The sequence below is a fragment of the Penicillium angulare genome (assembly GCF_028827245.1).
Source record: "Penicillium angulare strain IBT 27051 chromosome Unknown utg000005l_segment0_segment0, whole genome shotgun sequence".
In the NCBI taxonomy this organism is placed as follows: Eukaryota; Fungi; Ascomycota; class Eurotiomycetes; order Eurotiales; family Aspergillaceae; genus Penicillium; species Penicillium angulare.
This window is the reverse complement of record NW_026623164.1, coordinates 3,885,191-3,912,089: the sequence shown is the minus strand read 5'-3', so window position 1 is coordinate 3,912,089 and position 26,899 is coordinate 3,885,191. Positions and strand designations below refer to the sequence as shown.

Sequence of the window (26,899 nt, the reverse complement as noted above, 5' to 3'; positions counted from 1 at the left end):
TGAAATATGTTTACACTATGGGGCTGTGTTTTCTGTTATCTTATGATGTGCATCAATGGAATATTCCAAGGTTGTTTGCAATGAGTGGTGAATTATTCTCGTCCAAGTTCAGAAATACCTATCAATACATCGATTGTTCGATTGTAAACACCGCAATTATCGTGCCTAGTCGTAAAGGAGATCATGGTAAGGGATTGACTTATTACCTATTCCAGAATGTACTTGGGAGAATTCAACTCATGTAAGAACATGTCAATTGTCTTTCACCAGGTACAATGCAAAACAAAATCTGCTGCCTAAGAACTCGTCACACCGCCATCTTGATCTTCATCATGATTCCTTGCAGCCTCCGATCAGTCTCCATAATCATAAGTAGCCTCCCTCTGGACAACACTGCAGTTAAATGCTGTTGCAGGCAGACACGAATACGCCGAATAGTAACCAGAAGCATAGACAAACGAGCTTGTAAAACCTGCTGAGCAAAATATGACTTTTCCTCCATAGGAATACTAAATCCACCAACAACTAAAGGACAAGCGTCAACATATGGTTTGAAACCACCAGCACCAGCACCACCACCGCCTCTAACATCGAACTCTCCTCCGCTGACAGCCTGGGCTGGCTTGATCGATATATCTCTCTCGTCAATACCAGGTCTTGGAATGGCTCCATCAAGGGTAGATAGAAGACTATCAATAGTCACAATGATGATCATAAGTATGTTAGCCTGGACTTCGGACTGCGAACACATTTTGCATTCGAAAATGGCCTCTGTCTGGATTAATAGATTCTTCTGACATGCAAGAATTCTATCAATACTACAGGAACCGTCTGGTCCAGCGCTAAGACCCAATCGGATCAGCTCGCTCATCGCTTGCTTGTAGCAGCTGCAAGTGAAGCTTGGAGTTGAATCTAGCGAATTCAAAAAGTCCAGCGCTTCTGATGAGTATATATCGCTGTCTTGACTTGCTGCGGGAGACTGAAGAGGACAGCAGTTTGGTGGTGAGCTATTTAGTAACATCGCGTTTGATGGATATGATCTGTCCAGACCCCATTGATCTGTTATGGGCTGTATGTCAAAATTGGGCGCAGATCCATATGTCCACGGGGAGATTTCAGCTTTGTCCTTCATTTCTAGATATGAAGTTTGATCTGCATGTTGCTGGAAGTTTTTCATGTCGCATTCAATGCTCATTTGATTTGGATTCAACCCTTGCCCTATGGGAATGGGTGGGAAGAAAGAGTCTCCTAATGAATGTGGATGTGCTGAGGCTGGATGTCTCATATAATATGGTAGCGAATCAAATTTATCTTCCAGATCCAGGTCTGCATAAGCGTCTTGTATAGGTTGGCTGTCAGACCCACCACTGGGGCGAGTATAAGCAGCCTCTTGGAGCCATGAATCCGTCGTGAATTCCATTTCAAGTGCTAGAAGAGTTTATTGGTATAAACAAACCTAATGCGGACATCAACAAGAACTTACCTGATGAATCATCCATAATGCTCTCAGTCGAGATAGAAGCTGTATATAGATCCTCGTCTTCATCTTTCACGGTAGCCCTGGTAGCTCGACCTGGTAGCAATGTTCCAGAGCTAGCCCTACTTGCTTTCTTTCGAGTAGTTCGGCGTGTTTTCTTCTCATGCTCAAACGGCTCACACTTTCTCTTTGGTATAGGACTATTCTCGCTTTCTTCCAGTCCCACGCGGGAACCTCTTTTTTTGGCTGGTCGTCCCAATCGCCTCGAAACACTATAAATGCAATCAAGATTGTGTTTCTGACAACGACGGCACGATGGCTTCTCATGACTGCAGCGAATCTTAGCCTGCTGACATGCATTACATGTCGAGCGAACTTTAACGCTTTGGGGAAGCTGAGAAGCGCCACCTTTCGATTGTTTCGACAAGCTCATTCTGAGAACTGATCACTGGTGTACTTTTTTATTTGCTAGAATGGCTGTTCAAAATAAGCTGACAATTTCTCAAATTTATTGACCTGTGGTCTGACACTCCCCAGCGTCTCCGTTTATCTACTCGTATACCTCCCCATTTTAAGTTACTACTTTGGGCCCAGCATCACGTTCATGACCTCGGGAATTCATGTCTCTTTCCAAATCTGTCCATGATATCACTTCTTCCGGATACACCTGCTACCAAGCTATTAGCTTGCAGATTTGAAAGTTACATCCGCAAATCCGACTTCAACAAGTGGGTTTGTCCTACCCGACCTTGCTGGAATGCTCCGTGTTTTCTGGCTAGATATTTGACCAGTCGTTCGCACCTGTGCCGGAAGGAGTGAATTGGGAAACAGTTCTCGCTGTGAGAAATATAATTGGGAGGGTTTAGGGGAGCCGCTGGTCACGCGCTGGTATGGTATTGGAAATTCGGCGGAAGCGACATGTGGGAGATATTGTGGCTATGTTCGTTTTGGGGAATGTAAGTCCATGACTTATTTCTGGTATCATGGAGTATCAATTTAGGATTCGTAATAGAGTTCATGTGCTCTTAACATTGAAGAGACCCCTGGGCATAATTTCTCATGAAACAAAACTTAATTTCCCTCTGCTTATTCCATAACTTACCTAAGTAACTTTATATCCTACAGATTTGGAATCATTTACGATAACAACTGCCAGTTTGTACTTCCAGATAGTATATAGGCACCCCGAGAAGATGGTCAGATCACTACTACATGTGAGATACCGTATTCGGGACCATCGTACTCCATTTAATACCATTCTACTAGGTCATCCTGTCCTTATATCTACCAAACAGGCAATAGACTAAATTAAGTATTCATCGTAGCCGCGGGAGTCACATGTCGGTACCCATCCCGATTCAGGGAGAGTTCCAGTTGGGTACAAATGATGAGACACGAAGTACCCATCTGCTGAGGCCCGCTCGGCGAATTTGCTCGTGCGATTGGATTTGCGTGGGCGATCCATAGAATCCAGCATGATCTGATAAGGCTACGAGGATTATCGTTCCTAGAACTATGACAACAAGTAATCATCATAGGTAAGTAGACCGCAGTGTTGAGCTCGCGCAGCAGGGATTCATAAAAAGTCTTTCCGATCGTCTGGGTCTCAGCCTACTCGGACTGATCTTGAAAATGACCTTACAGTCAAACAGTCCATCTATGAATGTAAGGTTGAAATGTTTGCTACTAATTCCAAGCAATGCACATTCGATATCATCGACATTCGATATCATCGACATTCAAAATCATTTATATTTCGTTATTAGACTGGCTAAACCTTTGAACTACATTAATGGAACCCGCCCACAAGACTTTTTGTTCCTCATGTCGTAACTGTCCACTCGATCCGAGGGTGCATAGTATAATGTATCCGCCGCGTTAAATTTATTGGGATGGCATGTGCTCGAAGGGTTTCTCAAGGTGCTCCTGGCAAAAGGGAAGCTTGCTAACAGTCCAGATCTCGGTATCCTGCGGAAGAAAAAAGTTAGCCCCACTATTTAGCGTCTCGCATCCCTAACTTCCAAAAGTTGCCCCACGTACCGGCTTGAGTGTCTTCTTGATTTCTGTGTCCAGAGTACCAGCCTTCAAGGCAATGATCGGAGGAGCAGCTTCGGGGTCGTGGGCGATAGGAGAGCCACACTCGCCGCAGAAAATTCGGTGTACGGCCTTGCCGGAGCTACCAACGCCTGCCCAGCTCTTGGTGGGGCCTTTGATGGTCAAAGTGTCTTTGAGAACCACAGCGACCAAAGCTAAACAATTAGTTGATGTCACCACTTGTGAGAGTGCAATTAATGGGAGGGGACGAAATACAGTAAGTAGATCCGCTCTGGCGCTGGCAGTCGTCGCAGTGATCGTAAGCAGTGACCAAGGGCGCATCCATGGTGGATTCATAGGTGACCGCCTGGCACAGGCAGTGTCCAGTAAGAGGCATGATGGAATTGATTCTAGCAAGGTTCTCAAGGGAGCAAAGAATTGAGACTATGAGGACCTTGGGAGGAGGGGAAGAGACAGAGTATTTAAAGGGCAGAAGTGGGATCGAATTCCAACCTTCCTTCGCTTTCCCACCTTTGGTACTATCGACTTAGACTTTCTACATGCTTCCCCAACAATAATTGCTAGCATCTGCTGAATCCAGGATGAAAATGCATACGTTGCGTCATACTAAAGGCAATTCCAAATTGTGCATGACAAATTGTCGCTAGCCCCGCCCGCCTCTTTGCCCCTCTTATCTAATCTTTCTCATTAAGTTAGCTCACGCGTATAGCTTACTATTATCATCTGTTGTCCCTGCCTCAGCTCACCGCGCCACTAAGCTCGAATATGCGTGTGGATGCGGAGCAAAATTGAGATATTGGCAAGACACCGCAGTTTGACTGCTCACGCAGCGTCAGGTCTCTCCGACTCGTCTTTGCTATGTACATGATGATCCGCAGTCACCGAAACACTCCCCGCGGCCGATCCACGCACCAATCAATGCAAGACCCGCATTATTTGTGGAGTATCCAAGAAACCCAACGAAACAACTACGGGAATTGGCCCTCGAAACAAACAAAGGATGTGTGAATCGCATACAAGCCAATTGACTAACAAACGCAGTGGATGTGTGACTACCGAATCGCATTCAATTTTCTGGCGGCTTATCTACGGAGTGGAACACTGTCTCCAGTGTTCAGCAAGGGGTATGAGCGCGGTCACTAACAATAGCATCGGGGAGCGCTGTACCTAGACGCTCGGGGAACGGAGAGAAAAGCGAGTTGCGTCGGTCAGAAAAAAATAAATTGACGCTGCACTGTGACAAATTCAGCCGAGATGCAGCGAGCGAGTCGGACCAAGGCTGGGAATCAGTGGTGGGCTGGCGTGTGGGATTTGGTGCCGCACACCTGGGAATAACATGCAGTGCTGGTCAAATCCGTCGATCGTCTAGGCTGGAAATCAAGTGAAGTGGGTCAGCGTAGGGATGGACCCCAAACTTTTGTATGCACGGCCGCGTTTTGCCGGGACAAGCTATTTGCAGGATCATTGAGGGGTGAGAAGCTCGGACTACAGTACATACATGGCATCCCGCCGACGAACAAAGTTCGAGCTATCAAATAATGTCAAATCATGAATTATCGCAGTGTTGGGCTGCTTATTCCCCGCTTACGCTTACGCCCGTGGCTCTTTGCACATCTTTCCAAGGTCATTAACTTCGTAGATTAGAGAAATGCAGGTGGGAGCCTTGTGTACAGAGAGACGTCTTGTTGCGATTCGCTCTATGTGTATGTACTTTTTATTTACTCCGTATATTCTTTGGTCCCATTGGCAGAAGAGTTCGCTACCAGATGTCACGCTGGACATTCTCGATCTTATCCGCGGCGCTCTATGCATTAAACGAGGAATTAATGCAATAGTCCCTCCAAGACTCCCAATGTCCCACTTACCTGCATCTGAGCAGCCATGCCCTGCCGTGGGATCTGTCCTCCGTATACCATCGATTCAGCTCGTTGAGCCTCGCGGGCATCGTCTTTAGTTATATAAACCGGGACTTCGGTCGGTACGGGAGGTATACCGAGAAGTTCGTTCCGATCCGCAATGGCACGCACTTGTTGGGACACGGAGCCCCGACCGGGATGACGGCTAAATGCACGACCCTGTATAGTATGTAACTTAGCATTGGATAGATCGATTTTTAGCATAGAGAAAATGAAACGAGACCTACCTCAGCAGCTTGCATCTCGCGTGCATCTTCATGGGTAATATGGCTCTGTGGCTTTCGAGACACTTCTTCAAACTTATTGTCGAAATTCATTTGTCGCATCGCTAAACTTTGTGCGGTCGCTGTTGCAATCAGTATGTGATCGATAGTACATTATAGTATATTTTGAAGTTCAAATTCATGAGGACTTACCCGCTGGTCCGCCCCGGAGCGGGCCGCGTCCAGTCAACTCGCTTTCGGCGTGTGAGATCGTTGACACGTCCCCGGGCGTGATTCTCTGACCAGCCTCGACGGCTTGTTTGAGATCTGCGACAGAAGGAATATCGACAACCATTGTTTCTAACTCAGTGCCCCAATATTTTCTCTCTACCCTCTCGCATTATCTGCCACGGGCCTCCGTGCATGATATATAGATAGTACTGTGGCTCTGATGTCACCTTGAGGACATCTTTCGCCGCACGCCATCCATGTGGCGCTGCCACTCTGGGGTAAAACAAAATGCCCAAGTGGAGAACATCCTCATGGTAGATAAGAGCATGCCAGAGCAGATTTGAGTCATACTCCACATGAGTTATCAAACGTGGTCGGAATTTGGAGTCATCGGTGTTTGCACCAGCAAATGTGGGCAGCTCGCAAGATCAGGCTATCGCCACTAGAACATTGGAAAGAGCCATAGGCAGTCCACGGGCTACTGAGGATCCATCAGATGGGATAAGATGTTCTAGAATCCAAGACAAGCAGATGCTTGGTTCCACCGCCATCCCCATCACCTGCGCTCATCCCATCTCGCACAATGACAAATTGTCCCAAGTTCTGCAGGTAGCCGTCCGATACCATGGAAGCCAACAAACTGTGGGGTGCTTTTTGTAAGATTTATAGCTTTTGCGTAGTGTGACGATACCATGCCATAGACATGTCGCGGTTGAAGGAGGGGTATCCAGCCAAACTGGAGGGGTAAAGAGCCACATCGTGTCTTATGGTGATACATTGAGTCCCTGCAATGGCTCCTTAGGGAAACCTCGCGCCTCGGTACGATGCTTCTCTGCTTTATTTCAACTATCCAGGGGCGGAAACACTCTCAGGCTGCTTGTGTATCGTTCCACCGGGGTGATCAACGGACAACGCGAACAGGTTGCATGTAGTATTGACCTTGAGACTGTGCCGAGACAAGTTGTCCTTTTGTACCATTGTTGGGCTGGGTATGTCATGTATTGTTATGCTAAGGATTGTTGTTGGTAATTTTCAATCACGTTGTTTCTCGTATATCCCAGAAATCAAATCTTTTATGACTGAAACAGCCTCGGCTGAATATGTTCGATTCATGATGTTGATAGAGGCGATCGGGAGCATTGATACTTCTTTCCGCCTCGGACCAATCAAAGTCTATCATTATGCCGGTTCCGGGATAATTTGGTCCGCCGGAGTCGCCGGTACCGGATTCACCCCCTCGCATTCTCAATTCCTTTCGACATCAGCAGTTTTTTCTGTCCCGGTTACGCCATATTTTGATTGCATCTGACCCTGCAAGGGCCTAATAATGACTACGTAAGAACCGGCCTCCCAGGATACCTCTATCCGCCGCTAACATGGGACGCTGCAGGCCGTTGAAGAAAGGAAAGAAGGCGTGCACGGAATGCCGCCAACAGAAGGTATCATCACATGGCAAAAATGGGAGATGACAGCTAGATCAAAGAATATGCTAAGATTATATAGGCAAAATGTGATGTCTATTTGAATCCCAATGAGCCTTGCACTCGATGTTGTAAGGTGAAAGCAGAATGTATCATATCTGATCCCTTCAAGAGAGAGCATAAGCGCAAGTATGCACATTGCCGACCCGAACCTTAAACAGAGCATGGTTTAACATGTATTAGACGGATTTCTGACTTAGAGCGCGAGTCAGAGGACCTCCGCCAGAGGCTCCGAGTTTCCCAACCTGCGGACCCTCATCCATCGCCCATAGCTCTTCTGACAGCTGCAGCGGAGATGGGGGTTCCTGCAGGTCCACAGAGGGACTCAATTTCCAATCACTCACAAGTTGTTTCACCTGATTCTTATCCACCGCAGTTGCTAGCTCCAAGCAGCTTGGGGTCTGGTACCCCGGGGACCGGCATTGGATAACAATAACGATGTCACGCTGCCTAGGACTTTGAATGGTGTCGAAGTGACAGGCGAGGAGATAGATGAATTATTTCGCACGTAAGCTCAATTTCTCTCTGCTCTCTTCCATGTGAACTCACTTACCCCATGACAGGTTTTTCCGGCACTATCATCAATTCATTCCTATCTTTGATCCGCTCACGCGACCTAACACATACTATGCGCAATCACCCTTTTTGTTTTGGGCAATCATCGGCGTATCATGTCGGATATTTCCTCGAAATCCGACACTCCTCTTAGCTTTGGCACGGAGCATCGTTGAGATGGCATTTATATCAGCCTTATCTGCCTCTCCACCATGGCATACAATTCAGGCGTTCTTGCTGATTATAAAATGGCCATTTCCGAAAGGAGATCATCCAGATGTAAACTTTCCACTTGGTGGAATGATGCTTCACATTGCGATGCAGAATGGTCTCCATATCCCAATGTCTAGTCATGAATTTTCACGGGTGAAGATGTCAGCACCTTCAAACACTGACTTATTGCGCCGGTCGGAATTGTGGGCTCGTGCAATGGCATCATATCATCAGTAAGCATCTCGAAGCGGTATTTCTTGATTTTAATATTAATGCTTTTGCCAGGGTCTGCATGCAAAAGGGACAACTACCCCGAATTAATCAGACACAAGATCCAGCACAACGTCAGATGATTCTTGATAGCATTACCCCATCACTGGCGCTTAAGCTGCGCTGCCAAGAGCTCGTTACTCGGTGCTGTGAGGATGTCATGGATAATGGACTTCGCTCTATGTCCGTGGAGCAAGAAATGTCTCTCGACGGTTTACTCCGTATATATGAAGGCCAAATGAACGATCTAGAGCTACAGGCGGTGTCCGGTAAAAGTCATCCTACCAGATCACTCTCAGTATCCCCATCTGACAATTTACAGATGATGAACGCTTTGACATCTTCCTCTGCCGCATGGCTATCCACAGCTTCCACTTTTACAAGATCCAAACACTCGCCTCCAGTGCCTGCTTTCCCCGAATCCTGATAACAGCCTGCAACGTAATAGACTATGTTCAATCCCTAACGGACCGAGTTCAAAGCCTCGCCATGACACCGGTCCAAATGCATTTCGGCCTCCTCCTAGCTTCGTGTGCTCTAATGCGAATCCTCAAAAGCCCCTCCTCCTCAAAGGGCCTCGAAACTATCCGTGCCCGCTCCTCCCTATTCACAGCCATCAACCTCGCGAAACAGATGTCCGTCGATAGCGCAGATATAGCATCTAAAATAGTCACCATTCTCAACGGGGTATGGAATAGCACGAAGGCTTTCCGAAAACCGGATGGATCGGAGTTCATTACGCTGAGGATTCGTGGTAGACTCGTCATTGGTCCTGTCATCGATACTATCTGGTGGTGGAGGGATGAATTCGATCCACCTTCAAGGATGCGTTCTGTCGTTGAACCTACTAGTGGGACAGTATATGGTCAGTCGCGCTCATATTCTGCTGATGCTACTGGGACGGTGAATAGTTTTGATCAAGGTCAGCACGATCCGACGGGTGCTGTATTGAGCCAGGATGCGTTTCTTCTTGATGAACAGTTTTTGGCGGACTTTGAGTGGGCTCTTGGGGATGATTCGCTTTTTTCGCTGGATCCCATGTCGACTAGTTGGCCTTCTGCAAATAACATGCTATAAAAGGGTGATATTTTTGACTATTATATCCTTGTTATGTGACTTTAGACTTGCATAACAACGTCCGCAGATATTACAAAGCGGCTTTGAAGATTCTTTAATACGAAGTAGCAGGAGAAGGAAAGGCTTTCGCTACTTGTGATTGTATTCTTGTTAACGCTAAAAAAAGAAGTGGAGGTTTTTCAGAGATTTTTCAGATGAAAATGGAAAAAGAGACCAAGACTAAATCACGGACGCGAGTCAGGGGGATCTCGAGAGGATGCAAACTAACTCTGCATGGGATCTTCAGCGTCCTAGGAGAGTCCACGAGATTCGAGCGACCTTTCAAAACTCACCCCCCCCCCCCCCCCGAAAACCCCCTCCCAGAATAAGGAAAACGAAAGCATAAATACAAGAGAACAACTGATTCGTGTATACCACTTCAAATACACGACTCCAAGCTCCCATCACCAGGACGAAGGACCGAATTTTTCTCCCTCCGGCAATGTCTTCTGAACCGCAGTGCCTGTAGTGTCCATGGTGTTTGATGCGATCTTCGTACCCCACCAACTTGGAAAATTTATCTCATTGAGTTGAAAGGCCAAAAATATCAGTATCGTGCTAAGGGCAAGAACAATATCTAGGCCAGCTGAAAGTACATAACTGCACAGAGAGACGTTAGCAAATTGAATACTCCACCCACTTCATCCAGAAGTAATTGTCAATTCCGCTTATAAAGAACACCAGGTACATACTTGTAGGTCATCCACCAGCCCCTCCACCGGTTACAAATATACTTTTTGCAAATGAAGCCCACAATTCCCCATGAGAGATAATTGAGCGGCGTGGCGGGTAGGAGTTGCACCATTCCACCAAAGATTATCGGAGCAGACAAATACCTAATCGGAGATCGTAGGTAGATTCGGGCACCGATATATATTGCGACTGGAAAGAGAATACCGGGGATAAAGAAGAGCAACATAGGGGAGTACATCTGCCCAACGGAGAAGATACGCTGAGGTCCGATGAGACCCCAAGTCACGGATACATTAAAGAAGACACAGCCGTTTAGACAGCTGAAATGGTTCGTCTGATATTGAGTACAAACGTCTATTAAATTTATTATAATATCTAATTTATATAAAAAAGAAATTATATAAAAAAGAAGATAAATGAATAAATAAGAAAAATAAATATAGTAGTTATATTAAATTTTTACCTTCCTATACTATATTATTTAGACCTGGCCCTCACCTGCGGGTGACCCTCCGGACCCTCTACCCGACCTGCCCCGCGGGTGGGTAAGCGACTAAGTTATCGACCCTGAGGGTTGTTTATCTAGACGTCCGATCCTTAAGAGGGTCACCCGCGGGTGAACCTTAGGGTCCCCAAATAAGATAAACAGGTAGAGAATGTGACTTGCTTATAATGTATAAATTATATTGATTTAGAGAAGATTTCTGTGTATTTATTTATAATTTTTAATATAGTAGAAGAGTAAAGGATTAAGGATTAAAAGGTGAAATTATAAGAAAATTATATTCTTTATTATATAAATAATAATATAGAATACATAGAATCAAATAGTATAGTAATTATTAAGATCTAAGTATATAGCCCTTAAGTAGCTTCGAGTGCTTGCGCTTTCTACTAGATATATACTACTAAGTATTAGGTAGAAGGTTTAGATTATCGTTATTATTATACTTATTATACTTATTATGATCTATAGCCTCTCTATCTTTAAGATTAAGTATTATTATATAAGACTGTGGAAGGAACTATATGTTTAAGGGTTGTATACTATCACGGGATTCCTGAATCCCTTCAGGCACAATTCGGGTACGATTCATAGCCGCTCCGCGGGCGAATCTACCACGATACACCCGCTAATACATGACTGCCCTAAGCCCTAGCAAGCTCTAGCAATATTAAAACACACGAACAATAGCTACGATTCTTGTCCTGCAAGAATCAGTTCTGTATATCAACTGTTCTATTTGATCTCTACCATCCGATATCCTTGCCTAGTCACAGGTCTCTAGCCTGACAACTTAGTAACCATTACATATACCCTCTATCTTATATACTATATCCTCTATCTCTTTCTCGGTATTACTAACCGGATTAAACGATTTGTCCTATATTTTATTAATCTCTATTATAGCTACGATCTCTTAGTATAAGAGATACTCTTATAGTATAAGTTATTTCTACTCTTGGAGGTTAAATCTTATTGTATATATCTAAAGTATAATGGTTACTAAGTTGTCAGGCTAGAGACCTGTGACTAGGCAAGGATATCAGATAGTAGAGATCAAATAGAACAGTTAATATACAGAACTGATTGTTACAGGACAAGAATTGTAGCTATTGTTCGTGCGTTTTAATATTACTAGAGCTTGCTAGGGCTTAGGGCAGTCATACATGAGCAGGTGTATCGAGGTAGATTCGCCCGCGGAGCGGCCATGAATCGTACCCGAATCATACCTGAAGGGATTCAGGAATCCCGTGACATATATATTTAAATACTTAATAGAGAGAGACTTATTATAAGATTAAAGATTTATCTTCTAATAGCTCTTAGAAGCTAATATATAATAATTTTAGTATAAATACTTAATTTACTAGAATATAAACTTATTCTTAGATAGGATTTCCTAAAGTATTAGAACCCTAAGATCTATTAGAAAATATCTATTATAAAGATTTATAATTATAACCAAATATATATTATATAAATTAATAATTGATATAGGTATATCTCAAATAATAATAACCTATAGCTAAATTTGATATTAGCTAGATAAGTATAAAAAGAACTAAAATATAAATCTATATAAGGAGTATAGTATATTATATATCTAAAAATAAGATGTACACGTCACAACAATCATACTGTTTTCTAGTACCGCGGGACCCTGCACAGAGGAGATGAGGGAGCGAACTGACCGAAAACTGCCTTTCAGTGTAGCCTCCGATGTTGCTGTTCAGCCAAAACACAGAGCTATGAAATCCACGAAAATTCTTTGTGAGAGAAATGGCAAGCTGGGTCTTGCCGATACCGCCCATGCCACCGAGAAAAAGCCGCTTTTGCATTCGCCAAGAATATTCTGAAGAGCCTCCACCTCGTGCAAAACATGACGCATCCATTGATTGACACAGAGGACGGCAAATATGGCTAGCGGATTACCAATTGGAGGAGCGCTGAAAGCTTTTGGGAAGCGAGAGAGTCATGGTCATTTTCCAGGAGTTTACAAGAGGAGTTTCAAGTCGGAGGATCATTTCTTAAGTACATATTTATCTGGAATAAATCCGTACCTTCTGTGAAGGGTTATTGTCCATGGATTCTGTACGAAGCATGAAGCTAGAGCTATCTCACGATCTGAGCTCCGTTTTCATAAAGCTTTTTCCTGGTAACGCTCAATCTACCGAGCATGTTCCATGTGCTGTGCCTCGATTGCCGACGCGTCCTTCTCATGTTCGTGAATCTGAAGAGTATCTGTATCTGGCGCAAGCTTATGGCCCTGTCGGCCAACCTGGTACCAGGGGAGCGAGAACAAGCTGTCGGTGCTTTCGAGGGATCGCCCTGCGAGTTCCGGCACAAAGAACCAAACCCAGATAAGGCTTATCAAACTGACAGCCGCACTGAAAGCGAAGAATCCGTAGCTTTGCAATGCAAGAAGCATGTCTGGAACCGCCTTTGTGTTGCCGAACTGGTTGAGGAAATGCAGGCACATGACCAGAGAGCTACCCAAAGCACGGAGGCGAAGAGGCCAGATGTCAGCATTGACGAGGTACTGGAATGAGTTCCATCCCATGGTCCATCCAACACCTGAGAGGTAGATCATGGCAATTGAGCCGACGGCTCCCTGGTGTTGAGAAGGGGTCATCTTGCCAGAGGCCAAAGTTTCCGAACCAACGACGCCAAGATATATCGCAATATACATCAGGGAGATCGTCTGTAAAGAGATACCCATATATAAGGACCGGCGACGACCGATGAAATCGATCAAGAAGAATGCACAGAGGTAGGCAGAGACCATTTTCACGATACCGAGAATACAGCTTGCAAATAGCTTCTCCGACTCGCCAGACTTGCCAACGACCCCAAAAAACTGTGTTGCATAGATTGTGATGGAGTTGGCGCCCGACCATTGACCCAGAACTTGGGACATGACACCGAGCATGAGACGATATCGGTTCGCGGGAATCAAAAGAAGCTCACGAAGCTTACCCCATCGGGAGACACCGCGGGACGCCTCCTGCTCTCGCTCGAGTTGATTTCGGATACCAATGATTTCAGCTTGGATGTATGGGTGACTGGTATCTAAGTTTCGGAGATTTCCGAGTGCCTTTTCTGCCATCTCGTGCTTTCCCTGGATTGTGTAGTACCTCGGTGTTTCGGGGATAGTGAAAGATAGCACGAGGAAGAAGCTTAGTGGCGACCATTAACACCTAAGTCACGAGAGGAATATAAGGAAAAGAAGAACTCACGCCGCGAACCCAATGTGCGCAAATTGTGGTGCAACCCACTGCCAACGTGAATTATTTGAAAGATTCACTGACGCCCTCCAGTTGCTGAAGAAAGCAATCGTGGCCCCCAGGTAGACCGAGCCGGCGAATATGTTGGTCAACATACCACGGACACTCCTAGGGGCGACCTCAGCAATATACATGGGACCGACAACTGTAGTCATCCCAATCCCCAATCCAGCAATAAAACGACCCGCGAGGATCTGGGGGACGTTACCGTGGCTTACAACGACGATGATGAAGCCCACGAGCCATAGCAGACACAGAGTTTGGAGAGTACGAATACGGCCAAGCCGGTCGCAGAGAAAGAACGCTAGGAAGGCACCAACAATACTGCCGAGCTGAACCATGCTCGTAATGTTGGAGAGAACACTGGCCTGGTGGGTTGCGGATCCTGCATTCAAGTGGAATTCGTCCTTGAAGCTTTGCAGGCTAACCATGCCACCGACCAATCCCTCGTCGAGGCCACGGCTAGCACCAAGAAGGCCTTTTTATTCTGTCAACGGTGTCTCAAGGCAGATGTTGAAAGGAAGATGCATCCTACCAAATACAGCGGTGCTCCAAAAGAGCTTCCAATTCAAAACCTCACGAGGCGTGTCGTGCAGGCCTTCTGGTCTGTCGATACCGAACTTCATTTTGAAGGAATCAAAGGAGAGTTTCTCGAATATTGTGTGCAGGGGGCCAGCGAAGAATCCTTGCAAAAACGAACAGGAGATCAAGTTCAAAGAAAAGGTCGGCTTTATGTTCGCCAGCACCCACTTTGGATAGAGCCCGCCCCCTAATTCTTACCTGGAGGAGCATGTCCAACATGAAGACTAGCTGTGGGGAAACTATAGGAATGCGGAGGTGCGGCATTTCCAAGAGACGGATAGACTTTGGTCGGGCCCTCAATTAGTAGGTTTATTCTTTGGTCTAAACAGGCAAGACCTGTTACATTCGGACAACTTCCGATCGTAGTCATGGAACTAATAGGATAAAGACGAGATGCTGCCGAGCTACCTTAAGTCACTTAACCCCGCACTACGTTGACTGACTGGCCATCTTGAAGGAACCTTATTCTTGTCTAGAATAGTTATCTCGGACCTTGGCCGAGACGTAGTTAGAAGACTAATTGACGCCACACTGTCCAATATTATGTTCTTCTTGGTTGTCTCCTCAGGCTGCTTGGTCTGAAAAGCTCCGCCCAGGGAAAGAGCGTGCGCGAGACTTCGTGAATGCAGCAAGAATATGAACCAAGACAAGCTCGATTTCGCTAAGCTATGACATACGGGGGAATTTTAGTGTCTCTCCAGTCGGCAGTCAAGAAGCGAGGATAGAAGTGGTAACATTTTAGCCTAGTATCGCATCGAGTAATACAAATTCTACCAATGTCCATCCTTTTGGACAGACGTCAGGCATCTATATTTCCAAAGCATAGGAAGAGGCGAATGAAGTCTCAAGTAGACCAATAGGTGCTTCGTCTGTTACATACGGTTAGTTGCTGACGCATTGATGGATCATAAATGCCGAAAATCGCTTGTTTCTTTCAGCCATTCTGGACCATCTTAAGCCCCCGCTAATTCAAAAGGAAGAATGTCTCAAGTTCGCTCAACGAGTTTGAATCGGGACTGGAACATCCCGGGTTAAGGGGTGAACATATCAATCTCGCCGACAGAAACCCAGACCCGATTGGCATGACTTGTCCAAGCCTTTATAACTCTAATTTAGTAGCGCTAGCGCGTATGTATACTAAGGACCAGCAGCCACTAAGCACACCACTGGCATGGACACGAGCCAATTATATCGTTCATAGCCAAAACCCCATTATTTCTCCCGAACAAAGAGTTTGTTGCGAATATTCGATCGAGACATGACCGTTACCGCTTCGGACTATTGACAGGGTGTTCTCACAATGTACAATGCAAAGTGACATCCTGAGGCTCTGCTACAGGATATTAGGTTTCCAGACGCCCAGAAAAAGCGCAAGAGAACTTCGGGTCAAAGCCAGCCATGTCTGGTGGCGCTGGGAGTCATGTGAGAGGCGTTATGCGCAACCAGCATTCCCCCGCTGGACGTCCAATTTGTGCTCGTCTCTACCCAAAATGCGAATTGCATATATAGTTCGGTGGCCCCAAGTAAGTTTCGTATTAAAGTTACTGCTTTTCGGCCATCTTCCGGCCCCAAGTAAGCTTTCGCATTAAAGTTATTTCTTTATGGCGATCTTTCGGCCCAAGTAGGAAGCTTTCACTAATTAAGGTTACTTGCTTTCGGCGATCTTCCGGTCGCGCTGGTGGTGGTCTTCCATCCCGCTATATCACTGGCTTGACTCCCCGAACTTCCCAGCACCCCGACGGTATTTCACCGAGAATCTCCTAGTTGGGCGGAAAAGACCCTGCTAAGGGCCCATAAGCTAGTTTCCGTAGTCTTGCGAGTACCTTGCCGTCGTGGCGAACTGAGCTTCGGCCGATGAGGACAAAGCGAGCAATACCCGAACCCTAGTCCGCCCGTGAGAAGTATGAGACGCTGTACGGAGTTAGTCGTGGACAAGTCACAGGACAGGAATCAGGTTCTTAAGGAGTTAGAAGTAAGTTCTACCTGCCCCGATCCACTGACCTTATCCCACGATAGCAACAAACGCCACGTTGCAGAAAGGCTCGGCGATTGACCAATGGCTGCGCGCTACAGGCCCCAAGGAGCCAGTGAGCAGCCTGATACGGAATCTAGACCGGCCATTATTGCTGCCCGCACCCCACCCCCGCAAAACCTACAAAAAGCTTATCAAAGCTGACCAACAAGTTCACCCTGAAAGAAGTGACACGGGCAGGCGGGTCGAATGTTGTTCGTTCAAATCTGCGTTCAAAGTTCGGACTTGGTTCTGCCATTAAAAATTACCCAAAGATCACTGTTCCGTCCCACGCCAGGATCGTAGCATCGTACGGTAGCGATGACATCGGCCTGCGTTTCTACCAACGGTCGATGGACGTTTAAGATGGAATACGTCGCTTTGGTGGCTGGTTCTAGAAGGTGAAAAGCCGGCATCACGTATGATTGGCCGCCCCTAGGAAGGTTTCATGTGAGTGGATCAGCTACAAGGTAACTCACGTGCTAAGGGTGGCTAGTTTTGTCTGGCCATCTCCCTCGCATTCTGGCGGAACTGACTACTCGGCGCGTTCGCCGCCGTTAAGGCACATAGTACTGTGCAAGAATTAAATATCCTCATCGGCCATCTTTCCTTCACTGATACAAATCCCACGACAAGGGTGTACTTAACACGAAAACAAATGCTCTCGAACGACCAGCTAGTCAGCGTGATCCTTTGTGCGGTCTTTGCCTTCGCCGATATCTTTATCATGGGATTGCGCTTGACCATGCGTAAGCTTCAGAAACAGTCGCTGCATTCAAGCGACTACCTGACGATGATTGCCGTCATTTGTGTCCTAGCTCGAGTGGGATTCATAACCGTTATGGTCCTCTGGGGCAATAACAATAATATAGGGCCAGATTATCATTTCACAGATACTGAGGTATACCAGCGTGAGGTGGGGAGCAAACTTACTCTTGCCGACCGACTAGTATATAACACATAGTAAGGCTAATTCTGAAGCGGTTGAGGCTTAACTGACAAATTACGCATAGTATCTGGATACAGAAGTCAGTCATCGTCCTTCTGTATCATCGGATATTCTCCTGTCTACCTATTGCAAGGCAAATCATCAGGATATACTGGATTGCTCTATTTGCTACATATGTGGCTGTGCAGGTTGCATGCTTCGTCGATTGTCACCCTATACAACTCTACTGGCAAGTGGTACCAAGCCCTGGTGAGTTTCGTTCCCTCCTTCCAGTATTACGGGGCGGTATCTGATAGCTGCAAAAATAAAGGCTCCTGCACCAACGCCCAAATTCAACTGCTTACTTTCGTATCCCTCAACCTGACCACCGATGTGATGCTTCTTGTATTTCCGATGCCTTGGATTTTCACCCTTAAACAATGCACTTTGAAGCGGTACGTCTGCCTGGACCTTAGTGCGAGAGAAACATGAGTTTCAATTCTAATCATGACAGCCGGCTTCAAATAATTGGCCTCTTCTCCATCGGCATCCTCCTTATCATCATTGCTGTCGTGCGTCTTCCGGTGTACAGTCACGGCACTTCGCAAGTCCGCCGCGACATCTGGGGATCCATTGAGCAATTCGGTGCGGCCTTGGTGGCCAACCTTCCAACAATATATGGTCTTCGCCAGAAGAAACTCACGCCGAGCAATGTCACATTCGTGGCTAATCAATCACTCGATCGTTCATGGCCCAGAAGTGCCACGCACCTTAATCCGATATCAGAAATCAGTCTAGTCAATTGGTCGCATGCTGCAGAGGCATCTGGGCATAAATCATGTGACGATGATTGCGAAACAGCTAGTCGAGCAGTAGAATCACATTACTCGAGCAGACGACAATCCGTATCGGGTACGATCCAAGGATCATAGGCTCGAGAGATCCTCTGGCTACCTGTACTTACGCGACGGTCTCGTTCAACCTGCACCAATGCAATCAAGCCTGACACTAGCAGCTGGCATGGGCATGCGACACGTTCCTCATATTAGACTGACCACACTGCTCTCAACTGCAATGATAATTCCCGGTCTGTTCTGGGAACAGAGCTGCTTGTACGGGGCGCTATCATATACATGTGACGAGCCAGGGCCCATGGTGGGGGTCCATTCGTTCCAGCGCCATCGTGCATGGTCGCGTCGCGAAGCTACACACCATCTTCTGGTACCTGTTTCCCCACATCAGCATTCACGTTGCACGACTGGAGACGTCCCACGACCTGTGGAGTGAACACGAAGAACGGCGACCGGGGCATGGAGCTCGCCACGTTTTGCGAGCCGTTCGCGCAGCTGCGCGAAACGAAAGGTGATCTTTCCACCAGCGCGCATGAGCTTGTTGACCGCGTGCAATTGCTGGTGCATCCACTGAATGCCACGCCCCTTGATCAATCGGCGACAAGGCTCACGTTGAGATCTTATTGACCCAAATCGGACCGGATACGTCCTCACTGCTGGACGGCGTCCGGAATGACAGGAGATCCGGTTAATACGATGAAATCGGAAATCAGGCGTCAAATGCCGAACAGGTGGTCCGACGAAAGGAGTCACCTGCATGGAGTAGCAGGGCCGACCGTCAATATGGTCCCGGTCCAATCGACCTCAAAGAAATGCAACCACTGCAAGAAGCGGGGTCATACGCCTGGAAGAAACAACCTGAATTACGTCCGCGAAAGGACTACCCGTTAAAACAGAATGAAGTCCTTCCGGCTCACCAAGAAAAATCATACAAAACATCCCATCAAGCCAGGTGGAGGAACAACAGGGCCCGCCAACTTCCAACAGATGGGGGTTCATTCTCATGAGGGTGGGTGTGACAACCCTTTTACTCACGCACCGTCACTTCGGTGGATTCTGGATACGGCGGGTGATCCACTAGAAGTCGGGGGTATTGGCACGGCGAAGCTCACACTCCGTGGGAAGTTCAGCCATCCGTTGTGTTGTGTATTTCGAGCCACGCGCCGGATGAACCTGATCAGTGTACCGAAACTATTTTGCGAGACGGCCTGCTTCTCGGTGGTGGCGCTCCCACAGAACGTCTCTGTGCAATGTCGAGGACGGATGGTCAGGACCGCCTACCGTGCGGAGGAGGATCTGTTGATCCTGCGGTGGCTGCTCGTAACCATCACCACCAAATGGTGCAAAGGAGCGGGATCACTTGCCACAGTGGATTCTGACGGGCCAGTGTCGCGATATCCTTCAAAAGCAGGACCCTCAGAAGCCGACATGTTTATTCTGATCGCACAGCATGCACACTGTGTCTTCAAAAACGAGTCTTCTCCTTTTTTAACTAAATTCCACTGCTGCTGATAATAATCTCTCCTCGACGAGACTATACCACGTCCATCTTATGCAGGGGAATATCTGTTCTGCTGTATTCCTCATTCATCCCGGTTCATCTGAAGTAGTTCGCTCAGCATCGCGGCATTTCCGATGACCCAATCATGCGCCGCGATTGCGTATACTCCAACCGTTCATCGTCAGGAATTAGATTCCGATCTGTCGCCAGCAAATGATCATCAAGCAGCAGCACGTATCACCCCCAGTGTAGCCAATCAGTTCGACTCATCATAAAATTCAGCAGAGTACGTCTCCGATGGCTTTCTCGGGGTCAAATGCATCTGCCACGATCCCGGTCGCGGTAGAAAGTTGATTCGGGCGGAATAATGCAGTTTCTTCTATCTCAGCCACCCATGAGAACAATCCTCTTTCTGGGACCACCACTATGAAGAGGGAAGCGTTCGGCGGCTGTCGGATTAAGCAGACGGATTGAGGTAGGAGAGAATAACCACCACCACCACACCTAGAGATCGTTTGAAAAACTGGAGAAGGATGGATATGCCTCAGGAACCAAGAATCAAATGAGCGTCTGTTTGCCAGTGTGTGTGTCCACGGTTATTGTTTTTCGGATGGTCTCCCAGAAGCATCAACGGGCGCTAAGCGACGATTCACATGTGGTGATGTTTGATGCCTGTGTTGATGCCTGCTGCCGCAGGCACGCCTAATGTATTAGATCCTCTCTCGCTCTCTCGCACTCTCTCCTTCTTTCCTTTCCCATGCTTAGTTGTTTCGTCAAATGCTACTACACAGGTTGATTTTCTTCCTTTCGTATCTGAGACACGCTTCAAGGTCTAAAAGCCCCGGGAAGCACAAGCCCAAGGATTCTGTATGATGAGCCCAGTGTGACAACCAGAAAGTTAATCAGTTCAACTTGTGTCATTCAACGAGGATATCGAAACTGGCGAGAAGAGAAAGGAAAACAACTCTTTGGTGGGCGATACTGATATATCGCCTGATAAGGAGTAGTGACTCTTATCAGCCCGATTCGGCCATATTTGTTCCCGTCGTCAGAACCTCAAATCCGGCACTCATTCAAGTCCCGATCGTCACACTTGTCACACTTGTCACACTCAGTTTCTTCTATCCTATTTGTTTCATTTACATACTCCCCCTGTTCCCTTCCTATTTCCTGTTGCTTCCGTACTCTTATAAAAACGACATTAACAGTCTTGTAGTTTGTCTTGTAATTACTAGGTATTTTTTCTTGAAGAGTCTTTACAGGTTGAGGACCAGCTCATTGACTCTTCGTTGTCCATAGATCCTCGGCCTTCCCTCTGAACAGCCTGTCGGCGAGCATCGTATTTCATTCGCACCAACTAAGTATCATGTCAATCCAAGATGTGGTATTACCCCTCAACTTGTACGGGGCCAACCTGTTCAAGATAACTCGACTGTACTCTGAATCTTCAAAAGCTCTATTGCAACAGGCTCTAAATCGCTCGTAACAAGAAACTCGCTGATTCGGTATGGTGTCGAAAAATAACGGTATTCCCTTCTTCTAGGAGTTTCACCAGAGCCTGGAACCTTGGCAGAGTGTATGGATCACGGGTCTGCGTATATAATGCTTGCCCCGGTAGTAAAGGGTTCCCGAAATGGTCAATGTAAGCACTAACTTGCAGCTGAGGCACGATACCCTCAAGGATTGCCATCGTATGCAGCGGGATATATTGTTGAAGCGCCCATTTGAGCGGCCAGATGGCGTCTGCATAGCAGTTGAGCAGGCTTCTAAGCTCGCTGACTGACAGGAACTTGCCAATTGACCGAAGGTTGAGGCAAAACCTCGAACCATTTTGTGCCAAACTTACACGCGAAAGAAAGGGTTTGAAGCTGGGTCAAATGCAATGATACCCCGGGCATGCTTAGAACCGAGCTTGTGTGAAGCATCCAGCAGGCAGGAGTGGTCATTACGTAGATCGAAGGCTGGATAAGGACGACGTTGGAAATGTTCACTGGAGACTCGAAGACAGTGGCATGGTCAAGGGTATATGCTTTTGGGGTGCATATAGCCGTTGCAGAGAGAGGATAGAGGAAAGTGTCGATAACGTGCATGTGCGAGTCCCATGCGCCTGGTGGCATGCGATCTAAAACAGCTTTTCTTTGATGTATACCTGGTGAAAATACTACCTCCCGCTTCTTCGCCAGTACTTTGGTGATACGATTCACCGGGAATGTTAAACGGCCAATAGCATATCCTTGAACAGTGGAAAACTGGTTTTGCGACACTCTTTTTTTTAATCGAATAATACTTAACAATGGAGGACAATGACGAGTTGTGATAGGCACCAAAGATGAGCTATAAGAAAGAGAACGTAGCCAGGGGCAGTAGAACATGAAGTCAAGTATTCTTGACAATTATATTACGAAACGGAAGATGTCGGCAACACAAGCTTGTATGGAATATTGCCGCGGAGAAACCTAAGGGGCCGATACTCGGAGGGTTAATTTGTAAAAAATGCAGGCTGTATATGCATTTTTCACTAACCCTTCAGTCTCGGATATTAAACGAGTTTGCCTCGTATGGATGAGACGTCCGATACAACGAGCAGTCAAATAGAATTAGAAAGTTGAATGACATTTTGGCGCGAGTGCATGGCACGGAAGTTGACCGGGCCTGCGGCACTTGCCCGAACAGAATGATACGAAATAGATCACCGTAAAGTCCTTTGAATTCAGGGGAACTAACAGCAGCTACTGTTCATCAATCAATGCAGGAAACGGCTACCGCAGGAAGCTATACATAATACGTCAATGCTAGATATATCATAAACGGTGCTGAAGGTTATTTAGACAAGAAGCCAGGAAGCCAACCAGACGTAAGAGATAGAACAATAGGACCAGGTAAATAAATTTAATGCACACCTATTTTTAACTTAATCACGGATAGAAATGTCGCAGATCCTGGGAAATAATCAGTTATATTCCTCATATGGATGCGCGACGAGTACCTCGGAAGTTGACCGAATCGACAGTTCCTCGCAACGTTTCCGTCCACTACCGCCCCCCTCTTTGCCCAAGTCTTGCATAATGTCGGAGCAAGCTGAGACAGTCATCTTCGGACGAAGAGGCAACAAGGCGAGATCAAGCGGAACCAATTCGATATTGGGTTGACTGATTGAAGGAAGCGCGAATGTCATGGGGCAGGTTGAAATACCCCATAGATGGCTAGAATGCGCGGTGTTACGACAACCGTCATGCCAAGGTTACCAAACTACTATACAAAACTAGCAAAGAGAAATGGTGTCGATTTCCTACTTGTTCCGTCCTGTGAGCTGCGGGGCAGAAGCCCGCACCCGGAACGGCTATTTTGGTTCACTGATAACACAACCAAGGTCCCTTGCGACTCGGCATCAATTTTCCCCGCGGGGCCTCAGAATACTTGGCTAGCCTATTCGCAACAACGTCACGGAGATTATTTACAGTAAAGTTAAAATTCTCGCGATTTTCGGCAAGTCTCTCACTCTATGTCCTTCCCGCACCTGGAGCCCTAAAGTACAGGGGTTGTCCGCGATAACAAAAGAAATTCTCGGGCAATTCTTATAGGATTGAGATATTGTGATTTTGCTGGATCGGAGAGACCCTCTTCTGTCTCAACGTGGCCCATTCCGTCCTGGTTGACCATGTCGTCTCCCAGGCAAGTATCGCCATGGCAATCCATCCTCGCTGGTGGCGTTGCCGGTGGGCTTGAGAGCCTAATCACTGTATGTATGAAGACTTCACCCAATAATAGACTCTCTCAATGAGGTCGGTCGCTCTAATAAGTTTACAGTATCCTACAGAATATTTGAAGACTCGTCAGCAGCTTTCCCAAACAGGTGCCGCTAAACGACAATCCGCTGCACAATTGCTTACTGCCACAATCCGACAATATGGCCTTCGGACACTTTACACGGGTAGCGGAGTCTTTTGTGCATCAAATGCATCTAAATCTGCGATCCGCTTCTTCACCTTCGACACTATACGCCGCTCTATGCCTACAGAGGTGTCGGGCAAAGTGACGCCGTTGGGGAATATGGGTGCTGGTCTCATGGCTGGCGTTGCCGAGGCAATTATTGTCGTTACACCTGGAGAGACCATCAAGACGAAAATGATCGATGACCGTGCCGGGCCCAGGTTGTATAGATCCACTGGTCATGGCATCGTCTCCATCTTCGCTCGCGATGGCTTGGCTGGGTTATACTGTGGAGTGGTTCCAGTCACCCTGAAACAGTCTGCCAACTGTATGGTGCGTTTTACAAGTTACGATATCTTTGTGGGTTGGATGGAAGCCCTGCCAGTCACTACTAGTGTACACAAATCCGTCAGCACTTTGGTGGCAGGCGCACTTGCTGGCATCGTGACTGTATATGCAACGATGCCATTTGACTCAATCAAAACACGGCTTCAGGCAGTAGACGGAAACCAGAGGTATCGGGGCTCTGTGGATTGTTTCCGTACGGTAATAACGCAGGAAGGTGTTTCTGCATTGTGGCGGGGAACAACGCCGCGATTAGTTCGGCTGAGCGTGAGTCAACCCCCGCCTCACAGAGCTAACTATTTTACTCCAGTGCTAACGTTGTATACTAATAGGTTTCGGGCGCTTTGGGTTTCTCCATTTACGAGTATGTTATTCAGTGGACGACTGTATTGGCTTCTGGAGCAGCAACAGAACGCGAGAGAACGGGCTTATAGATTAACCAAATTTATTTCATTGTATATATCTTGATCGACCGGCACAGTCCAGCTCGTTCTAGACGAGAAAGGTACATCTCAGGTGGCAAAGTAGTACATCTGCATAACTGTGTTTGAGATCGGTGCTCTACTCGTCGTCGGCCCCGTAGTTAATATTCACCTGACCCAATCGCTCTTGTAGGTCAGCCAAAAAGATGGGGAGATTTTCTGGGTGGAAAGTATTCCAGATAAGTCCAGTAGGATCCTATCATCTCACGGGTTCCGTCGGTGGTTCATTGCAGATGCCGCGTAGGCCATTACGGAGTTCGTAGATCGGAGAGGGGACGGAGTAATTTCCAGAGTATACAATATCAGGGGCATACGACAACGTTTCGCGAGAACGGCTCCTGCATAACCTTCGAAAGCGCAGGATCGATCCGAAAATCATAGCCTGGATCGCGTCCTTCCTCAGTGACCGCACTACGACACTTAAATCCAATTAATAGTTCGTCCCTAATAAACTATTAAGAGCCTTTCTTCTATATAACCTTTACAAGTACTCTTATAGATCTAAGTCTATATAAGGCTTTAAGGCAATAGTATAACTACGGAATATACTTAAGGTGTATATAGACCAAAGGACTATGTCTACTTACTGTATAGTAGGACTAGCTTATAATACCTAATATCTATACTAATACTAATTAGCCCTAGAACCAATAGGTTTATTAGTAAATTATATAATAATTAGCTATAAGGCCTACTAGAAATAATATTAAGAAGAAGGTTTTTATTATTATTATAGTAGTTTTATTGCACCAATGGCCCAGTTCATGACTAAAGTTTAGACTATGGATGTCCAAAGGCAAGCTATCATCTGGGCGGTGAAAGTCACACGAGGGGGAAGTTTCATGTAACGGCCTGGAACAAGTCAGCGTATAGGTTATCAGAGAAGAAGGGTTGGAAAGGTTATCGAATGTATCCTAGATATACACTTACCTAGATTTAAATCGGATGTGAAGGTCAGCCCGTGAACATGGTGATATATCCGTATCTCTTGAAAAGCATCATGGCCATTGGTCTTCCTGGCTGCAAATAGTCAATGATAAATTCAGTGATCACATTTGTCCCAAGTGGAATGTTTGTTGCTGCTAGGACTATACCAATAGGCAGCCACCACACAAGAGCTATGAGTAGTGACAAGAAGAATGCCCATCAGGTCAAGTGAGTTTCATATTCAAGACTGACGCCGAGGCCTACAGAACACATGACCACCAGGACAGAGATATACCACCAGAGAGGGACAGGCTTAAAGCGTGTCATTAGCCGGCCGTGGATATCTTCGGGTTCTTTCCCGACTTGACGAAGACGATCACAAATATCTCGTCCATGAAAAAGGATTGTGTGTACCAAAACGGCGGTCAGCGCGGCGAAAGAGAGTCCATAGGCCATCATGAAGGTCGTTGAAAGAAACAGTGGGGAGTACTGCTGATATTTCTCTTCATCGAATGTAAATTCTGGTGTCATAAACCTAGACACATTGTAGTGACTTCCAGTATTGTCATAGCTGTTGGAGTCACTTATTGGTAGATATGCTGAATAGTATAAACCTGAGTAATGGATAGCAGGTGCGGCAATCCAGACAAAAGCGACCAGTCCTATGAGAGTGTTGGCCATGGCATACCAAGGGGAAATCAGGGGCGAATAGTTGAACCCTGCAATTTGTGTCCAGTCAAAGGTGAATGGAAGGAGTGAGAGCCCCGTAACTCCCCCAAATAGTTGGTTGATCACTGGGCTGTCTGGCTTGATCCATGTTATCCAAGCAAAGACACTGAGGAATGGTGCGATGTATCCCGGAAAACAGTACCAGCAGAATGATCCCAGAGTAACCAAGCATAAAGAACCGATATTTTCCGATCTTCCAGCCAGCGGTCATCTACGGATCAGCTGTAGAATGATCGTGAAGCGTGTTGAAGAGTGCAGTGTTGATCAGGGTAGTAGACCAGATCATGGGTGCCGGCGTGACCAAACATTTGGTAAATAGTCCAGCCATGCCGAACCCAAGTGTTTGAGTACTGATACTCAAAAGAATCTCAAATGCCCAACCGAAGCGGTCACCATAGAACAAACGCTGAGCCAAAATCGTGTCTGTGGCATACACGTAACTGAAAGAAACATTCGACATGATGACGATAAGTGTATGCTCTTTTGTTCTGAAGAGACCGGGGTTGAGATTGCACTTAGTGCCGAAAACATGAAACTCTTTGCTTGGAATGAATTTATGCCATGCGACGCCGATTGGAGTTGAGAAATGTATGAATGGATCACAATGGTAGGTT

The 26,899-nt window shown here is 46.6% G+C and overlaps 13 protein-coding genes across 13 annotated transcripts; 3 read left to right on the top strand and 10 right to left on the bottom strand.

The window, feature by feature from the left end:
* Window positions 1-307: 307 nt before the first annotated feature.
* On the bottom strand, window positions 308-1,910 carry N7478_008825 (Zn(II)2Cys6 transcription factor domain-containing protein; the record flags this gene model as incomplete). Its single annotated transcript, XM_056925039.1, has 2 exons — window positions 308-1,428; window positions 1,484-1,910. 2 exons carry the CDS (start codon window positions 1,908-1,910, stop codon window positions 308-310), a joined length of 1,548 nt encoding a protein of 515 aa, XP_056777765.1.
* Window positions 1,911-3,361: 1,451 nt separating this feature from the next.
* Window positions 3,362-3,908, bottom strand: N7478_008824 (GFA family protein; the record flags this gene model as incomplete). The annotated part of the gene is made up of 3 exons (XM_056925038.1): window positions 3,362-3,445; window positions 3,518-3,726; window positions 3,788-3,908. The coding sequence occupies 3 exons, from the start codon at window positions 3,906-3,908 to the stop codon at window positions 3,362-3,364; spliced, it is 414 nt and encodes a 137-aa protein (XP_056777764.1).
* Window positions 3,909-5,291: 1,383 nt separating this feature from the next.
* On the bottom strand, window positions 5,292-6,006 carry N7478_008823 (uncharacterized protein; the record flags this gene model as incomplete). Its single annotated transcript, XM_056925037.1, has 4 exons — window positions 5,292-5,336; window positions 5,398-5,607; window positions 5,676-5,794; window positions 5,865-6,006. The coding sequence occupies 4 exons, from the start codon at window positions 6,004-6,006 to the stop codon at window positions 5,292-5,294; spliced, it is 516 nt and encodes a 171-aa protein (XP_056777763.1).
* A 1,536-nt stretch (window positions 6,007-7,542) lies between these two features.
* On the bottom strand, window positions 7,543-8,088 carry N7478_008822 (uncharacterized protein; the record flags this gene model as incomplete). Its single annotated transcript, XM_056925036.1, has 3 exons — window positions 7,543-7,813; window positions 7,917-7,938; window positions 8,004-8,088. The coding sequence occupies 3 exons, from the start codon at window positions 8,086-8,088 to the stop codon at window positions 7,543-7,545; spliced, it is 378 nt and encodes a 125-aa protein (XP_056777762.1).
* Window positions 8,089-8,260: 172 nt separating this feature from the next.
* On the top strand, window positions 8,261-9,478 carry N7478_008821 (putative C6 transcription factor (Leu3); the record flags this gene model as incomplete). The annotated part of the gene is made up of 3 exons (XM_056925035.1): window positions 8,261-8,364; window positions 8,417-8,670; window positions 8,724-9,478. The coding sequence occupies 3 exons, from the start codon at window positions 8,261-8,263 to the stop codon at window positions 9,476-9,478; spliced, it is 1,113 nt and encodes a 370-aa protein (XP_056777761.1).
* A 2,644-nt stretch (window positions 9,479-12,122) lies between these two features.
* N7478_008820 (TPR repeat protein) lies at window positions 12,123-12,607 on the bottom strand (the record flags this gene model as incomplete). Its single annotated transcript, XM_056925034.1, has 2 exons — window positions 12,123-12,137; window positions 12,407-12,607. The coding sequence occupies 2 exons, from the start codon at window positions 12,605-12,607 to the stop codon at window positions 12,123-12,125; spliced, it is 216 nt and encodes a 71-aa protein (XP_056777760.1).
* A 275-nt stretch (window positions 12,608-12,882) lies between these two features.
* Window positions 12,883-14,625, bottom strand: N7478_008819 (Major facilitator superfamily domain general substrate transporter; the record flags this gene model as incomplete). Its single annotated transcript, XM_056925033.1, has 3 exons — window positions 12,883-13,891; window positions 13,952-14,477; window positions 14,535-14,625. The coding sequence occupies 3 exons, from the start codon at window positions 14,623-14,625 to the stop codon at window positions 12,883-12,885; spliced, it is 1,626 nt and encodes a 541-aa protein (XP_056777759.1).
* Window positions 14,626-17,250: 2,625 nt separating this feature from the next.
* On the top strand, window positions 17,251-18,998 carry N7478_008818 (uncharacterized protein; the record flags this gene model as incomplete). The annotated part of the gene is made up of 5 exons (XM_056925032.1): window positions 17,251-17,555; window positions 17,606-17,620; window positions 17,730-17,975; window positions 18,035-18,432; window positions 18,697-18,998. 5 exons carry the CDS (start codon window positions 17,251-17,253, stop codon window positions 18,996-18,998), a joined length of 1,266 nt encoding a protein of 421 aa, XP_056777758.1.
* A 564-nt stretch (window positions 18,999-19,562) lies between these two features.
* N7478_008817 (uncharacterized protein) lies at window positions 19,563-19,801 on the bottom strand (the record flags this gene model as incomplete). The annotated part of the gene is made up of 2 exons (XM_056925031.1): window positions 19,563-19,614; window positions 19,653-19,801. 2 exons carry the CDS (start codon window positions 19,799-19,801, stop codon window positions 19,563-19,565), a joined length of 201 nt encoding a protein of 66 aa, XP_056777757.1.
* Window positions 19,802-21,343: 1,542 nt separating this feature from the next.
* Window positions 21,344-21,989, bottom strand: N7478_008816 (uncharacterized protein; the record flags this gene model as incomplete). The annotated part of the gene is made up of 2 exons (XM_056925030.1): window positions 21,344-21,615; window positions 21,719-21,989. 2 exons carry the CDS (start codon window positions 21,987-21,989, stop codon window positions 21,344-21,346), a joined length of 543 nt encoding a protein of 180 aa, XP_056777756.1.
* An 833-nt stretch (window positions 21,990-22,822) lies between these two features.
* On the bottom strand, window positions 22,823-23,047 carry N7478_008815 (uncharacterized protein; the record flags this gene model as incomplete). Its single annotated transcript, XM_056925029.1, has 1 exon — window positions 22,823-23,047. One exon carries the CDS (start codon window positions 23,045-23,047, stop codon window positions 22,823-22,825), a length of 225 nt encoding a protein of 74 aa, XP_056777755.1.
* A 483-nt stretch (window positions 23,048-23,530) lies between these two features.
* Window positions 23,531-24,581, top strand: N7478_008814 (uncharacterized protein; the record flags this gene model as incomplete). The annotated part of the gene is made up of 3 exons (XM_056925028.1): window positions 23,531-23,611; window positions 23,680-24,414; window positions 24,480-24,581. 3 exons carry the CDS (start codon window positions 23,531-23,533, stop codon window positions 24,579-24,581), a joined length of 918 nt encoding a protein of 305 aa, XP_056777754.1.
* Window positions 24,582-26,496: 1,915 nt separating this feature from the next.
* Window positions 26,497-26,745, bottom strand: optB (small oligopeptide transporter, OPT family; the record flags this gene model as incomplete). Its single annotated transcript, XM_056925027.1, has 1 exon — window positions 26,497-26,745. The coding sequence occupies one exon, from the start codon at window positions 26,743-26,745 to the stop codon at window positions 26,497-26,499; it is 249 nt and encodes an 82-aa protein (XP_056777753.1).
* Between the last annotated feature and the right edge of the window lie 154 nt (window positions 26,746-26,899).